The sequence below is a fragment of the Panthera onca genome, chromosome A2 (assembly GCF_046562875.1).
Source record: "Panthera onca isolate mPanOnc1 chromosome A2, mPanOnc1 haplotype 2, whole genome shotgun sequence".
Lineage (NCBI taxonomy): Eukaryota > Metazoa > Chordata > Mammalia > Carnivora > Felidae > Panthera > Panthera onca.
Genome location: NC_138340.1, coordinates 122,271,052 through 122,288,144, shown reverse-complemented (window position 1 = coordinate 122,288,144; position 17,093 = coordinate 122,271,052). Strand labels below are relative to the sequence as shown.

General features: G+C 53.3%; 1 protein-coding gene across 5 annotated transcripts in view; it reads right to left on the bottom strand.

Annotated features, from left to right (window-relative positions):
* Positions 1-1,938: 1,938 nt before the first annotated feature.
* Positions 1,939-17,093, bottom strand: part of ADCYAP1R1 (ADCYAP receptor type I) — a 59,104-nt gene continuing 43,949 nt past the window's right edge. The window contains exons 14-18 of one of the 5 annotated variants that reach the window (XM_060632838.3): positions 16,935-17,018; positions 12,849-12,932; positions 9,597-9,726; positions 8,179-8,220; positions 1,939-6,735 (exon numbers count right to left, since the gene is read on the bottom strand). In XM_060632838.3, coding sequence (XP_060488821.1) covers positions 6,547-6,735; positions 8,179-8,220; positions 9,597-9,726; positions 12,849-12,932; positions 16,935-17,018 — 529 coding nt within the window. In that variant the 3' untranslated portion in view covers positions 1,939-6,546. The remainder of the gene's footprint in view (positions 6,736-8,178; positions 8,221-9,596; positions 9,727-12,848; positions 12,933-16,934; positions 17,019-17,093) is intronic. The other 4 variants (XM_060632841.3, XM_060632840.3, XM_060632842.3 and 1 more) reach the window with 4 other exon arrangements.

Sequence of the window (17,093 nt, the reverse complement as noted above, 5' to 3'; positions counted from 1 at the left end):
CTGCTGACATCTGCATTTGTCCTCCCCACCTTGGGAAATTAATCATTGTCCAGGCCTAAGGTTCACAAAAAGGGACTGTGATGTCCAGCTGGTGTCCTTGGTTGAGTGTCTAGAACAGTGCTTCCTAAAGCATAGTCTCCAGACCAAAGCAGCACCTGCACCTGGAAACTTTTTAGAAATGCAGAATATGAGGTAGGCCCTACTTCATACCGGCTGGATGAGAAATTTAGGTCCAGCAGTATGCATTTTCACAATACTTCAGGTGATTCTGATACATGCTAATGCTTGAGAACCACTGGGTACCCAAGAGGAATTTCTCACACTACCAGTAGCAAAGAACATCATCAGGAATAACCGGAGTTGAAGGCATTCTTTTAAGGGGCTTGGCAGAAAAGAGGTCTGGAATAGTTGATAGACTTGGTGAAATGGATAGGACAGGATTTAGTAGTTTGATGATCTTCACGGTTGCCAAGAAATTCAAGTCTAACACAGAATTCAAGGTTCCAGTTACTTCTGGCTCCTTATCTTTGCTTCTGGAATGTGACCTCCAAGAACAAAACATACGGAACCTCATTTTATCAGGGTCACATCAGTGACACTAGACTTCTAGGCACTAGAGAAGTCTTCTGAGTGGTCAACAGAGTCTGACATGCAGAGATTGATTTTCACCCATTGAGGATAGGTTCCATTTTGAAAGCAGCTCAAGATATCTGCTAAGTGGGTTATAAGACATAAGCCTGGTAATATTTTTTAGGGTTCAAGAAGAGGAAGACCTGGAGAGGAAAAAAGAGGGCAATCCTAGGAAGCAGAAATAGCTGGGGAACACCCCCACTAGATACCTGGTGCATTTGGCAAGAGGCCTCTCTCTGCTTGTGGGGCTCACATGTTATCCGGTTGGGATTTATCTTGTCATTGACTTCTTCAGAGTGGCCCACCCAATCGTTACAGGGTGCTAGGGCTTTCTGTCATAGCTGTAGACCTCAGGCCTGCTGTAATGGGCATTCGCTATTTCAGGGCTTTTAGGAAATTCCTAGACTGGGGAGCCTGACTTACCTAAGGTAGAATCCAGAAAAGTCAAATTTCCAGCCTCCTTTGCAGCTGGAACACAGCCAATCTAATGGACTCATGAGGCTTCAATTCAGAAGTGAGAGACTTAAGAGGCTGCACGTGGAATCTGATTTGCTGGTGAGGATGGCAGCAAAGCTCCCTGCTCAGAACTGGTAACTATGATGAGGGGGGTCGCTGGTACAGAAGAGGCTTCTGGGCTGGAAGCAGCAGCTTTGTCACCAGTTCCATGGCATGCTCCAGCTTGAAACACCTTTGCTGTTTTTCTCCAGCCTCAAGAGAGTTCTAGGAGGTGCCCAACATCTTTCTCCTAAACCCCTTTTCTGAATTATCAAAATTATCTTCTGTTGCCGGCAACTGTAAATTCTGACTCATATAAAAACGGGCACTGGAAGTTGTGACGATCGGTAGAAATTCAAGGAAACGGAGGTTACCTGGAATTCATTAACTGGACTGGCCTGGGATGATGGTTCTGAATATCCAGATTAGGGGGAGGGACTCTGGCAGCCAATGATGCACCTGTGCTTACCTGGAATGAAATGCTCACTGTAGGCAAGTTTTGAGGGATCTGGTAGCCATGCTGATAAAACAATATGAAGGCCACGAGGCATCAGAGACCATGGGGTGAGTTACTTCCATTTCTAGGAACCCAAAACATCCAAGACACCTTCATCCCATTCAGTTTGCATGATCCTAGGACCTGACTCTTCCAAGCCCAACCTAAGCTCATTTATGCTTGTTCTCACACCTCTCCCTTAGAATCCAGAAGGCCACAGGACTGTGTAAACCAGATTACTCTGGATGATCAGATTTCCTCCCCTCCTTACCTCCTCTCCTCCCTGCCCTCCACTTCTGCCAAGTTACAGCCACCAGGAAAAATGATAATACATTTATTGAGTTATCTACAGCAGGTTGACATCCTTAAAATCCAGGACAAGGTTGTGAGCACAGCATTAATGGCGGCAGCAGTAGCAGTGAGGTCTGCGGGGTTTATCTTTATTGTGGGAGATGAAACACAGGTGAGCCTGGTTCCACAAGCAAGCCTGGAGCCACGTCTGGGATGCTGGGGACTGCCCCACTTCAGCCCTCACAGAGCAAACTATAAAACACGGACATAAGACAAGACACAAATGGCCAAGCACAGACGCATCCCAGGACTTCACATTTAGGGAAAGAAGAAAGGGCCACATAGCCCACTTCAGGGATATCCCAGATCCTTGAAGGATTCCCATGCAAGTGACATGGAAATCACCACCCACATGAAATTCTCCCATCCTAACGCCAGGAACAAACTATTCAGTTGTTGGCAGAGATAAGCCTGGAATTCTGTGTCTGTCAGAGCCCACTGGCCTTCCCCTTACCCCCGGTGCTGGTGGTTTTACAAGTGGGGCAAAGGTTAACCCAGGAGGGCTCAAAGTAGTTGACAAACAGCATGGGATCCCTTTCAGGGATCTTCACCCCAGAAACCAGCCCCTACCTGCGTAGTTTCCAAAGCCCTTTTACACACAAGAATGTCTCATTTCAACCTTATCCCTGGCCTGAGGAGCAGGCTGCAAATCATGTCCTCCCATGTCTCATATTAGGAAGCAGAGGCTCAAAGAGGCTAAACCTTGGAGGACAGAGCAGGTGGTAAGGCTTGAGCTACAACACAGGTGTCCCCATGCCACACTGACGCCATTGTTCCTCCTGCAATATGGAGTCTTAACAACTTCTGTAGCCAGAGCCCCTCTCTTGCGCAAGGCTGAATGTTTTCCGTACGGACACTTTATTCTGGCTCACGTGCAGGCCTGGACACATGCTGGTGGGCCCATTTTCTCACTCAGGTTTGTAAAGCATATTGGATCCCGACACAATACAGGCACTGTGCTAGGCCTGCTGGTAAGTGATTTCTCATCAGCCCAACGGGGAGGTTTGACCTGCAGATCTCCATTTTCTTTCCCAGATCTAGTGCTTCGTGAGTCTCCCTGAAGATATATGGGGATGGGGTCAAGGCCAGGTCAGTGGCAAAGCTGGGAGAAGCCTGGGTTCCCCGCTCCCTGCTCAGAGCTCTTCTGGCAGGCTTCCATGGTCACTGGGCTCAGGCAGGAATTTACGATGACAAAGCACTCACTGCTTTCACTTTGGAGTGACCTTGAAGGGGTCAAGGGTACTCACAGAATCACAAAGAAAGCCTCTTCTAGCTTTCCTTCTAGGAAGGGAAAGGGTCAGATGAAGGAGGTGAATGAGCACACTTGGTGAGTGATGATGTGTACTTCGAGCCTTGGGCCCAGCTCCAGCTGCCTGGCCCTGATCCCCAGAGAAGCTGGTTTGGGGAGGGGTAAGGGTCAGAGAAGGAATCACTGCAGGCCACTGGATATGTCAAGGAGGGCCACAGAGCTACCCACGGAGACAGGAAAAGTAGCCCAGCCTCTAGTAGGGGGTTAAGAAGCCCACAGTGCTGGGTACCACCAAAAGGCCACTGAACCCCTCCCCCCTGCCCAAATCACACACACTTCCCTCTCAGATTCCCTGACAGCCTCAGCATCCCTGACTTGAAATCCCATTTCCCCTAGGGCTGGAGACTCTCTCCTAACACGGCCTTTCCCATGGCGGGACATTCATGGAAGAGGTTGAAAAATCGCTTCATTCCAAGGAGAATTCAGCCTCCCCTGGGTGACGGTTGCCCTTTAGGATTGCATAAAACAAGAAAAAAAAACCCTTCCTGGTAATGATCTTCTAGAGTCAAGGAGTTGGATACCTCTGCTCTTCTCCAACCTAACCATTCCCAAGGCCCTCAAACCCCTGCTGGCTGCACAGGATTTCTTATCCTTTCCAGTCAGGCAAATACCACAATCCCTGCCTGGGGCCCATTCCCAGCAACTAGATGGCTGGTATTTAGACAGAGAATTCCAAACATGCACTGGGCTACACCAATCATCTAGTCTTACTTCCCATTTTACAGATTTGAAAACCAAGACTAGAGAGGGAAGGTTTTTACCCAAACCTTATGCTTCTCACCCACTGCCAGGGACCTTTAAGCCAGCTGCCTAACCTCCTGGAACATTCGAAATACATTGGGTACATCTAGTTCACAAGACTGGCAATAACTCATTCAGACAGAAAAACAAACCACAGACCAACGGGAACCTGGAACCTCTACAAGGATGCAACCCAGGGCTCAGGTGACAGCACAGCACATGGAATTCAGGCCTGATGATGTTTTTGCTGTTTTGTGATGACATGTGTGTGTGTGTGTGTGTGTATGTATGTGTATATAAAATCAAAGTCTCTTTTTCCACAGTGAAGCAGATCTGCTGGTGGGGACAGGGGTGAAGAAATGGGGTCCAGTTAAGGGACTGCTCCTAGGATCTGGAGGTGGCTACTATCCAAGCAGCCGTGGCACCCTGCCCTGGCTAGGCACACGGCTGGGTCAGCACATCACGCCCAAGGCACCTGTCCAATTGTCCCTGTCATGACCTTTCCCTCTGGCCCACCAGCTTCCACTGGGGTGTCCCAGTGGAAGAAACAGATGTTTCCTTTCTAAGAAAGAGAAAATAAACAGCATCCTCCCTTCCCTCCACATATACACAAACATGTACGCTTCAAAACCTTAGATGATACACATAACAATGATGCATGCCCTTTTATCTGCTTACTTTTGAACTGGAGAATTACTGAAGTACAGAGCCTAGAGAAGCTTTAGAAGTCCCTGCATCCCACAAATGGAGAAACCAAGGCCCAGAACAGGGAGCTGCATGTCCACAATATCAGTAGTCTGAGCCCAACTAGGGCAGATTCTAAGTTTGCCAAAGACCCAGGGACCCACAGTGCTTCACTGGCCACGGACACAGGGCTTGTCTCCAAACAAAGCAACTAAGTCCTTCTCCAGTCACTTTGAAGACCTCTCCAAAAACATACCCCCAAGCCCCTTCCTCTTTATAAAACCAAGCTAAGCAGTATTTTCTCTCCATGCAAATTCCCCAAGCATTCCAGAACATGATCATGAAACAAGTCCACAAACACACTTGGACAGGAACACCACCAAAAGTTAACATAGAATGAAATGGGCCCCCCACACGGGCCATGGCACTCTAGCACTTCTGTCCATCTTCCCCCAACCCAGTTGCACCCCATCTTGAATTCCTAGACTGTGGCCAAGCAATTTGCATCTGGAGAACCATAATAGGCATTGGGGATCTGCCATCGCTCCCATTTGCAGCTTCTGCTAACAGGCATGGCACGTGTGGCTTCCCCTCCCAACACTCTAGGACACTCTAGCGTCCGTGGTGATTCAACGTCAAGAATACACAGAGGGAAGTCTTTGCAAAGGTCTCAGAGATATTTCAGTAGCTGAGCCCAAGCCGAAAGAGCTGGTGGCTGGGATCCTCATTGTCCATGGGGGTGGGGTGAGGGGGAAATCTAGGCCCTGGACTCGGGCACATGGAGGCATAAGGTGTTTCAGGATTCACTGACATCACAGGAAGGCGGCTGGTTCATCCTAATCATGGCTTTAACTTAAGGAGAAATGAGGAGGGGGAAGGCTTAGGCATGGGTAGGGAGCAGTGTCTCTGAGGCATCCATCTCTCACAGTCCGTAGCTGATGCCTGGGGATGGGAGGGGCAGAAGGGAGGCTACCAGATGAACCCCCTCTCACCTTGAGTTGGGGGTAAAATAATGGAGCCAGTGAAGGTCTTCTTCCATGGGAGCCCCAAACTCTTTCCATCTCCTTTCCAATCACATCCACATTTCTGGCTCTTGGCAATTTTTCTTCTACCAAATGAAGAGCACCAGAACATTCTGGGACCCTTAGCCCCACACCCAAAATGAAGTCTCTGAATGCAAAAACTCTGGAGCTATCCCACTGCCCTTGTACCCAGGAGCTGGGCACCTAGACACCAAGATGCTGGGGGAGGGTATGAAGGAGTCTCGACTCAGGTCTCGCCTGCACTAAAGGATGCTCTGGGAGCCCAAGTTGGACCTCTGGCAGGCCTCAGACACTGGGCCAGGTCTGAGAAGGGCCTCAGGTGGCAAGAAGATTCAAGGAGTCCACGCTGAAAGTCAGACACTTGGGGGGGGGGGTGGCTGTTGGACATGCCCACCCCAAGCCCCCAAAGCAAGGTCATCAGCCTCAGTTGACAGGGCCTCACTGACAAGGTCAAGGAGATCACTGAGGCTGGTGGAAACAGGGCAGGGTAAAGCTGGGGACTTGCTTGAGGTGAGCAGGGACAGTGGGCGAAGGGGTAGGGAATGAGACAACTTTTCAAAATTTGTGGCGTATTTACATGTCTGGATCAGGGCCCAGCGGCCCACGGTGGGTGGGGCCAGCGCCAAACAGGGAGAGGAAATAACCCATCTGCACCCTGCATCCTTCTCCCACCTCAGGGAGCCCAGCCTCCAGCCTCAGGCCCGCCCGAAGTGAGAGAAGAAGCACAACATGCGTGGGCCGGCGCCTGCCCACAAACCCAGCCTGCGTGTGGAGGAGAGGAGGAGGGGAGCGCGGGCTCAGGTGGCCAGGTTGTCAGCTGGGAGGCCGGACATGCGGATCTGGGAGCTGCTCTTGCTCAGGATGGAGAGCTGAGTACCCCCGTTCACCCCGCTGCTGGCCAGGGATGGGTGCCGGTGTTTGAAGTCCACGGCAAAGTAGCGGTTCACCTTCCAGCTCCGCCATTTACGCTTGATCTCCGCCTGTACCTGCAGGGAGCAACTTGGACGGTCACTTCCAGACAGACACCTTCTCTAGCCTCATCCACCTGAATGCTCTGCCCGGGACCCCTCCCAGGCTGGCCCTGCCGCCTCCTACAGTACCCAGCAACCCCCAAATGGCACTTGTAGCCCTCAAGGCCACCAATGGGAAAGAAGGCCTCTGAGGGGCTGACCTCAGCCCCTTTCCCAAGTCACTGAGCAAGACCCTCCAGTGGCTTCTTGTTCTCTGTGGGCCTCTGTTCCTGGGCCTTGGTGCTCCATAGTCAGAGACCAGCTCACGGGATCTTTAAAAAGCAGGCCCTTGGGTCAGACAGATCAGGGCAAGGAGCCCCACTCTCTCAGACCATTAACAGTGAGCTGCCGACTGGAATTACCTGGAGAGCTTTAAAAGTCCAGATGCCCATATCATATCCCAGAACAATTACATCAGAATCTCTGCGGTAAGGCATCCATAGGTTGTAAAGCTTCCCAGTGGATTCCAATATGCAGTCAGGGTTGAGGATCACTAAATAATGCACTCTCTGGCTGAACACACCCCCCATGTTGCTCTTAGCATGGTTAAGTACAGGGCATGGCCAGTTTCAGCCTCCATATGCCCCCTCAGTCCAGCACGTTTGCTTAGTGCATGAACTGCACGACTAGAAGTGAGTGGTACCAGCATCCAGCCCTCCACTTCCAGCCTCCACCTCCCCCACAGGCTCCTGGTAAGCTCCACACACTCCCACTTCCCAGCCACCCCCTGCAGGGCTCTGTCTCCTTATCTATCCTCATCTGACCTTCCCATAGACTGTCTTGGCAATCATTGAACCCTACCTTCTGGTTTCTCACATGCAAAAAGAGGGGGAGCCTGCTGAGGTCATGCAACCAAGATGCCAGCACAGATGCAATGATTCCTGCCCACTCTCTAAACCCATCCCACCCATTCAGTCCCCATCCCTATCCCAGCACCTCTGTTATGGGCTCTATTCAAAAGCATCATCCTGGGAATGGAACAATACAAGAAGGTTCTAGGCCTCTCCCGGGGTCTCTTCCAAGTCCCCAGAGTCCCTCCTCAGCAGCCCTGCTCATCACAGCCTCATAAACTATAGGTCCCATTGTCTGTACCTCACCCTTCCTCACTTTCCATTTTTCTTTACTAAGGTAGTCTTACTATGCAAGCCTTGCCAGGAAGGGCTGTGCTCAGCAGGCAATGCCTTTCCAGGCACAGCTGATGCCTTGCACAGTAGGCAAAGTGGGAGAGATTCTGGCATGGGGTGGAGGCTGTCAGGGGACCCTAGAACCACTGCCTTCCCCCTCGTCCAGGTGCTGGGAGCCTGGCATTGCCCTGGTCTAGGGAATCAGCTCTGGTAGGCAGCAGGCGATGTCCCTACCTGCCTGCTCCCTGGCAATCCCCACCTCCACTGTTAAGAAGTCAGAGGGCCAGAGTCTTACCTCCCCATTCAGAAAACAGTAGAGAACAGCCACCACAAAACCCTAGGGAGAAAGAGCAAAAATAACCTGAGAATGCTAGCAAGGGACCTTGTGCACTGGGAGTATAGGAGGTGGAGGAAAAGGGGAATGACCCTAGAAGGCAGAAAAATATAATGAACTGGATAGGAGGCCACCTGCCCAGGAACCTGCAGTAAGATGGGTAAAGTTCTGCTGAACCAAGATGGCCGTCCCCATGAGGCCAAATGGCTACACCCCGACTTTGGATCTCACATTTCCTAGGTCAGATCCTTCCCATTCCCAAGGGCCAGCTCTATCCTACTTTCTACAAGAAGCTTGTCCTAGATGTCCGTTGGATGTTCTCTGGGCCCCCTAACCAGTTTGCAGGACCCTGAGGACGGCACTACTCCAGGATAGAACAGACCTATGTCTCTATCCCTGATACCTCCCCATCCCACCCCACTTTGGCCAGATCCTCTTGTACACAGCACACACAACACACACGAGTAAATGCCCGGCACAGAGCAGGCAGCTGTCTATTCTTCCTACCTTTACGCATATTCTTTGCATTTAGAATTTTCTGTGCTAAGACAGAAGCCCTGGGTTCTGACTCCCAAGCTGGGGCTGTGTCTGTACAACTCCCAGCCTCACCAGGCTAAGAACTCTAAGAGGTGAAATGGCCTTGGGTTAAAATGGGGGCGGGGTGGGGGAAGAGATTAAGTCAGATACACAGAGTAACCTTCTGACCATCAAGAAGCTGGGTTAAACAGCTGGCTTAGGGAGAGGTGCTCTGTCCTGGGGACCCAAGGTTGCCACTGCTACTTTCCCTGGCCACCTGGGCTGCCATCTGTTAATGCAGTCACTGTGCATTCTCATACCAACTTGCTCACTCCTTCCCTCACATACTGAAAACCCCACCTACCTATGCCTCCATGCATGGATTCATGGCTCCCCACTTGCTAGTCCCTGGATCATTTATGCACCTCTTTGCTCATCTACCTGTTCAGCTCATTCCGCTCTCTGTGGCCAGGTCCTGTGCTGGGGACCCCAACCGGGGTAAGACCGAGCTCCAGCGCTCAGAAGAGACATGGTCTGTAGACTGCAGTCAGGCTGTGGACACAGAGGTCTCTGGAGAGCACTCTGCTCACGTCCCAGGCTGAAGGTGAGGGATGGGCACCCAAGGGAGGCCTTGCTCAGAACGCCCAGATGCGGCAACAAGACATCAGTGTGTGTTCTCTCGGGAGCCCACAGGGTACACGGCAGAAGGGGCTCGCCCAGCTCCTCTCTCTTCTAGCACTCATTTCAGAGACAGAAACACGAGGCTGAGACTGGGTTAAAGAAGTCAGAAGCGCTGGCAGGTCAGGGGCCAGGGCCCTCCCTGGCTCTCCACGAGTTCCACCTGCCATTTCTGCCACACCTACCTGGAAGGAGCCCAGCCCCAGCTCAAACACAAGCCTCTCCCTCTTGCTGACGTTCTCCGGGGAGAAGGCGAATACCGTGTAGTGGATTCCAAATAGCGGGATGAGCAGCAGGGTGGACCGGGCTAGCCGTCTGTCGGGAGAGAACAAGATATTGTTCTGGGGAACCGCCAAGTCTTGATGCTGGAACCAGGAAGGGCAGAGACGCCGGTCCCAGCTCCCTGCTCTCCCCCAGGGCTGGGGCTGCTGTCCAAGACCCTCTTGCGATTCTTTCCTAGAAAGAATGGGGCCTGGGACAAATGGTGGCCAATAGAGCAGGCCTTCCAGAACTCCCTGGGAGGTTCTCAGGGGACATCCCATCCCTCTAGGCCATGTCCGTATCCTGTAAAGTCACTAAAAATGCACACGGGAGTGTGTGATTGACAGACACCCCTTGTGGGAGACGCAAACCCCCTGGGAAAAGTGAAGTCAGTGCAAATAGAGGGATTGGATTCAGAAGGCTTGAATGACATCAGGGACCCTCAAGCAAAGCAAACCCTCTCCTGCTCTGGAAGGAAGTTCCGCGTGCCTAAAAAGACAACCCCCTAAGGGGCCACAGAGGCAGTGGGCTTTTCTGAGTCTGGGGTTGCCAGGACACTCATGGAGAGTGATGGGGAAGTGCAGCCCAGGGTGGGGCGGGGGGCGGGCGGGGAGAGGTGCGGTGCTCAGTGGGTGAGACCTAGGAGGGATCTTAGGAAGGATTTACTGACACTGGGAATAAACAAGCACCAACTAAGCCAGAGGAACCTGCCACCAGGGAAACAGTCAAGAGAGAGGAGGCTATCTGCTCGGAGCTTGTGGGTTAAAGAGAGACAGGACCAAAGGGACTTCTGTGCCCCCTGAGGCTGCTGGCCATTGGCCGCTAAGCCTAGTGGGTGGGGCTCTGCTCTGATGGGCGGGGGCACAGAGCTATGGTATGACATCTGGAGGGTAAATATTGCATATCCTCGTGGGTCCTCTTCTATCAGAAGGGGTACTCCCAGGGAGTCTCCAAGAGTAGCACCCCATCTTCGCCCACCCCAGTGTACTGGCTCCCTCTGGATCTTCTGGAAGAGCCAGCCCTGCCCTGCAGGTGCAGTCTGCCCCTGGGCCATCGGAGTTGGGGATAAGTGGGAGGTTCGGCTCCCCTCCCTCTCAGTTATTGTCCACAGGGATGGACAGCCGGGTGTGGGATGGCCCTTTGAGTCGGGGCAGTTACATATGTACCCTGTCCTCTTCCCCATCCCAGCCTTTGTGAGAGAGAATGTTCTGTTGCATGTGGGGGCTCCAGATTTTAGGAGAAGGTGAATCCATGGAGTCTGAGTGAGGCCCTTGGCTTCCCAGTTTCAAATGAGAGGGAAGGAAGGAGGGAGGGGGAAGGAAAAAAGAAAAGCAGAGAAGGCGACACAAAGGAAAGAGGAAGGGTAGCCTAAGAAGACCTTCAGGTGGACCACCACTCAGCCCTGGAAGGAAGAAGCCCCCCAGAGAGCCAGTGCCCATGCCTTCCATCCCTGCTCACAGGCAGCCCATTCTGTAGGACCCAGGTGCCCCAGAACCAGAGCTGGAGCCAACAGGATGTGAGGAGGTCCCACTCTGAGGCCAGGTGTGGTTCTTGAGTGGTCTATCCTCTCTCAGACTGTGGCTCCTTGGAGGTAGGCATGGTGCTTATCAGTTACCTTCCCTGGCCAGCACCCAGCACATGCCAGGCTGGGGGCTTCCCGCTCAGAAGGCACCTGCCTGCCTGTGAAAGGGTAAACGAACGTCCAGACCGTACGAAAGCCTCAGAGCTCTGAAACCTGACCACGACCCGGGGCTCGGGTCCTATTCATCTCTGCATCCAGTGGTTAGCACCAGAGGCAACAGGGAGTGATGGCTGAAAAATGAAGGTCCAAAAAGGAGAGGCAAGTGGCCTGGAACTGAGGTATGTGGGCGCCTGGGGAACCACTCTGCAACCCTGCCTAAAGGGGTTACTTTACAAGTGAAGCTTAATTGAAGGGGCTCAGGAGGGAAGGCAGCCCTGGGGTGTGCCTATTGTCCCTGCCCTCCTCCTTCCCTGCCTCCTCTACACACGTGGGCCTGTTTGCGGGGACTTGACCCTACAGTTCCAAAGTGTCTTGGAAACCAAAAGGCCAAGCCTCTCCAGCTTTCATGGTGGCAGTGGATGGATGGGCCCATCGTGTGAGAAGCAGGGCCCTTTCAGACACGAGCTCAGGTCCTTCCAACTTCCTGGCCATGTGGCAAATGGCAGCAAGGGCAACACTTTTCCTCCCTGGTGGCCCTGTAGCCGTCCCCTGGAATGGACGGGGACTTCTGTCAGGGACCCAGGGCATCCCGGTGACCCCTTTGGTAGACAGGGCAGAGAGGGCAGATGAGGAGGCCACTAGGGCCCATACTTCTGGGACCTCTCTACTTCAGAGCTGACCAGAGGCCATGGAATAGGGACATATGGTGTGAGCCTTGGGACCCCTTGGAGGTCAGTCACAGAATCACCCTATGATCTGGTTAAACCACAGAGACAGTGACACAGGCCTCGGCCTCTGTCCTGTCCGAAAGAGGCATGAATGGGCAGAGAGCCTAAAAAATACCAAGAAGACCTTCCAATTTGGTCAGAGCTGCCCAAATTACAGTGGGCTCCTCCACTTCAAGCAATTTCCAAGTTAAGACTGAGCTTCACTTAGAGACGCCAATTATGTGACCTTGAGTGAGTACTTCACCTCTCTGCGTTCCGTTCTCTTATCTGTAAAATGGCGTTTCTACAAGAACCCATCTCATAGGGTCAGTGTGGGGATTAAGCCACTTGGCACATGAAGCGTGAGTGAGGTTCCTCAGGGTGAGGGTCCTGTCCCGTGCAGGGGGACAGTCTCTGAGAACTCAAGCTCTAAGGGTCTTAGAACTTGATTTGGCAGCTGCAAAGACGAGCCCAGGGAAGTTGGGGATTCTGGGAAGACCACACATCGGGGCGGCTGCCGGAGAGGCTTCCAGGCCTCAGCCCTGCCACTCCGTCCCCACGACCTCCCCCGACCCCACCCCACCCCGCCCCGAGGGCCTCGAGGCTGCAGAGAACTCACAAGACACACAGACAACAACATGCAACAGTGCAGAAAGGGCCGGGCTGGAGGCACAGGCTCGCTCTCCGCTCTCGTCCAGCCGGCGGGATGCAAGCTCCGGGCAGCGGCAGCAGCATGCGGCCCCCTCCCCTCCGGGCTTCCCGGCCACAGCCACGCCACGCACACTTACAGAGTTATGGTGGACAGTTCTGACATCTTGCAAGGGTGCTGCTGAGCCCGCTGTGGCTTGCAGTAGCATTTCTGCACGCAGCTGCTGGGTGTGACAAGATCAGCACTTCTGTCAGCTGGGGGCATCGGGCAATGAAGAAACTGAGGTGGACCTGGAGCGACAAGGCTCAGGGGAGGGCAGAGGAGCCCAGGGATGGAGACAGGGCTGGGGCAGTGACATGGAAAGAGGATGAGGAAGCCAGGGGCCAAGACATGGTCAGCTCTGGACACAGAAATGCATGCCCATACGTGTACAGGTGTGTGCATGAACACATGTGCACGCAACGAGCGCTCACGCTGGGTCCGCAGACAGGTAAGGGGAGCTGGCGGGAACGTGTGTTCTGAAGGTGGGGGCGGGGCTGGGTCTCAAGCAGGGGCCCCAGAAATTGGCTGAGTCAGGCCCAGGCTCAGAGCACGGCCTTGTCGGAGGTCACTCAGCCAGGTGGGCAGCCAGAAACACATCCCGTGGACCTCGTGCTGCCTAGCCCGGGCCCACCCAGCCTGAATCAGGCCAGTCCTGGGCTTGGGTGTCCACTGGTCTTTCTCCTCTACACCTCTCACTCTTCTGCCTGCACCTCGTCCTCTCTGAGCCCCCAGGCAGTTCAGTGCGGGCATACGGGGTGGGGGGAAAAGAGGCGGGATGGCTGGAAGAGATTGTTAATTGGTCTCGATCTGCACTGTCCAATAGGACAGCCACTACCCATCGGCAGCTATTGGAATGAAAATTAAATCAAATTAGAAATCCGCTTTCCTCCGTTCCCCTAGCCACCTTGCCAGGACTCAACGGCCACGTGCAGCTAGTGGCTCCCATACTGGAGAGCACAGGCTAGGGCACTGCTGTCCCTGCTGAGAGGTCTACAGCACAGCGCTGGGCTAGACTTTCTGAAGTTCAAAGGGCAGGGGCTGAAGGCTGAGAAGGGCACCTTTTGGCACCGCCCCACTGCCTGCAGAAACACCGAGGCATCCACAGGTGAGCCCCGGGTTAGCCCTACTAGCCTGGGTGAGGCACTGAGAAATTCCACCCCCTCAGAGAGGTCAGGCGGAATTTCCGTCTGTTCTAGCTCATCACGGTCCTGCTTCTGCGTGGGTGGGGACAAGCCACAGACACTTCTTCTCCTTCTCTGATAAGCATGTAAGACATGGATGAAGAGCTGTGTTCTCTCATCAGACCTCAAAAGAGCAGCCTCCCTCACGAACCCTCCTCAGGCACCATGAGGTACCGAGCTCCTGGCACCTGCTGGTGAACGGATCTATCTGCAGGGATCTGATACACATGAGAACAAATACACATGAAGAGACCAGACCTTGGGCATTCACTGATTTGTAATCTGTGATTCCCGATCTTTGAGAGGAAGTCTGAAGGTCCTTGACATGTGGAGACACGTCATTTTGCTGAGGCACGCATGTGAATCACACACTTCAAAGAGGAGGCAAGCCGAGGTCCACCCAGGACCCTTGCCACAGTCAAGCGTGGTGTTCCCACTTAACAAATGGCACCTCTCAGCTCACACCCCTCTGTGAGGGCACTACTGGCCCACTTTACAGACATGGGATGTGAGGTCCTGCGTGAGGCTCTGCTATCCAGATCAGCGGCATCAGTACCACCTGAGAGCTTCTTAGAGATGCAGAATCTTAGGTGCCGCCCCAGCCCTGCTGGCTCCGGATCTGCATTTTAACAAGGTCCCTAGGTGATCCACATACAACTCGAAGCTCTAGACACACTGTCATGAGGAAGTCCCATATTTGAGAAGTTTCTTCATGTGTCCTCAGTGAATGTCAAAGGTCTGTTTCATACACATACAAAGAGACAGATGGACACATAAGTATGCTTTTTCTCACAAATTAAAACAACTTAATTGGGTATTCGGGAATGGGAACCATTGTAGCCTCTAAATTTATTCTCTACCTGGTCCAGATTGAATGGCTGGCTACTTTCTCCTACAGCCAGTGGCCTGCTCCCTCAACCATGGCCTGGCTGAGGGCCCAGGAACCCAAACCTCAGATGCCACCCCGTCCCCACCAGGCTTAAGCCCTCACCCTGAATTTTAAAGCTTCAGCTACTCTCTTCTGAGACTGTTCCGTCTCTGAGCTCCCAAGTTGTTGTCCCTGACCTTCCTGGGCCCTGGACACAGTAAATATAGACTCCTCTGATTTCCTTAGAGGCCACTTAGTTAGCTGGGAGATCAGACCCCTCGTAAAGATGTGGGTCTCGGACGGGGAAGGGTAAACAAAGTGGGGGGACCTGATGCCCAGGAGGCCTCTTGGGAGAAGGATCTGGAGAAAGAGGTAAGTGGCCTTCTTCCCAAATACTCCACTTCTCCCAAACCTTCAATGGCTCTGTGCAAAGGGACCCACTGAAATGACACAAGAGAGGGGCAGAAAAGCCAGATATAGATGTGAGAAAGGAAGAGAGGTCATGACCTCTAAAAAGTCACTACAATTAGTGAAAGGAATTTAATCAAAAGGAAGACATAAACCCAGACTGGCTGGTGAACTCAGTTCTGATTTGGACCCAAGGGAGGATAAGACATTCAGACAAGGGTGCTGGGCGGGAACTGAATCAGAAGGCTGGAGATCCCCATGGCAGGTGCAGGGCCCACGGCTGCATTTGGAAACCAGGAAGCCCTGGCTCCCGGGCCTGGTTCTGCCAAGGCTTTGCTGTGTATCTGCAGGAAGGTCAAAGCCACTTCCAGGTCTCACCACTTCAGTCTGTAACCCAGGGAGGCAGCACATGGTTTCTTCGACCCCTGTTTTGGTCACAGGCTAAACTCCATGGAAGCTTTGGAGCTTTGGTGACTTTTGTGTGCAAAGCTGCTGTAGCCCCAGGAAATGCCCGACAGAATGTTAGACCCCCATCCTGTGGTGGTGGGGCAGCTTTGAGGCAGCACCCCTCTCTATTTCACCTTGTTCCTAGTGATCACTGAAGCACTGAGATAGTTGGCAGGCCTACAGAAGGTCTCAGTCTGAACCGAACATTCTCCATAGGGTCTCTCATGATGGCAAGATGCTGTAAAGCCCCAGAACCCTGGCCCAGCCCCCAGGCAAGCGCTGCACACCATGCTGGTACTCTGGCCGGAAGCTCAGCTCAGCTCAGCAGATCTTGGAGCTTCTCTGCCCACCTCTCCCTCCTCCCCCACCACTGAGGACAAGCTCACCCTCTGTGCCCCCTCCCCAGCCTGGGGGGTCAGGGCACCTGAGCTCAAGGCTTTGTCTAGACACTGATTTGCTGGGTGGTCTCAGGTGGGGTCACTTTCCTTCTCTGGGACTCAGTTTCTTCATCTGCAAAATAGGAGTAACCATTCCCCCGCTGCTGATCCCTAACAGGAGTTGTGAGGACGGGGCCCTCCTAGACAGAGAAGGGGTGCTTTGGAAGTGGAAAATGGAGCCCCATGTGAACTGGAAGCCTTAGGCTGTGGGCTGAGTTCCTGGACTGATGGCTTCCTGGCTGCATTTCTGCCAGTACAGAGCCTGTCTGTGGAGTCGAGGTCATCCTTCAGACGCTGGGTATGTCACAGCCCTGCTATCTACATCATGGTATCTGCTCTCATCTCCTTCCTTCACCCAAGGGGCTGTGCAGACCTGCTCTGCAAGGTCCCTGAGGGAAATACAGATGGGGGTTCTCTCCCCCAGACCCAGCTTCCAATGCCCATCCTGTAATGGAGAGACAGCTGGGAGTGAAGCCAGCTCCTGGAGACGGTCTCAGCACAGTCCATGTCTGTGTGGGAACTCACCCTCCCTTTTCTGAGCCAGCCGGCTTCTCGCAAAGCTAAGGGCAGGAAAGAGCAGACTAACCCTGATCCCAGCCTCAGGCTGAGCCCTAACCCCCACCCCAGACCACAATGAGCCAGAGCACATGCCAAGCCCTGACCCAGGCCCACACTCCACGCCTGGCCCCTGCCCAAGTCCTGGTGCCAGCGACTCATTTCATCAGGAGCACCAGGTGAAAGAGTGTGGGTGGCTCAGTGCTACCACCCCCTGCGGGGGTCCAAGCCTCCAACAGAAGCGCCATCTCAAACCCTTATCATCTAAGCAGCTGGAACCAACCTACAGGAAAGGGAGTGAATGCTGGTCTGAGGGCACAGGCAGGGGGTCCTCTCGGGCTTTCTTGGGGACTCCCAGGCTTAAATTTGTTCTGGAAACAGAGGAAAAAATCGGAAAGCTGTTGTGGGCAGATCTGAAGGGGCCCCTCCGCCCCACACATAACTCT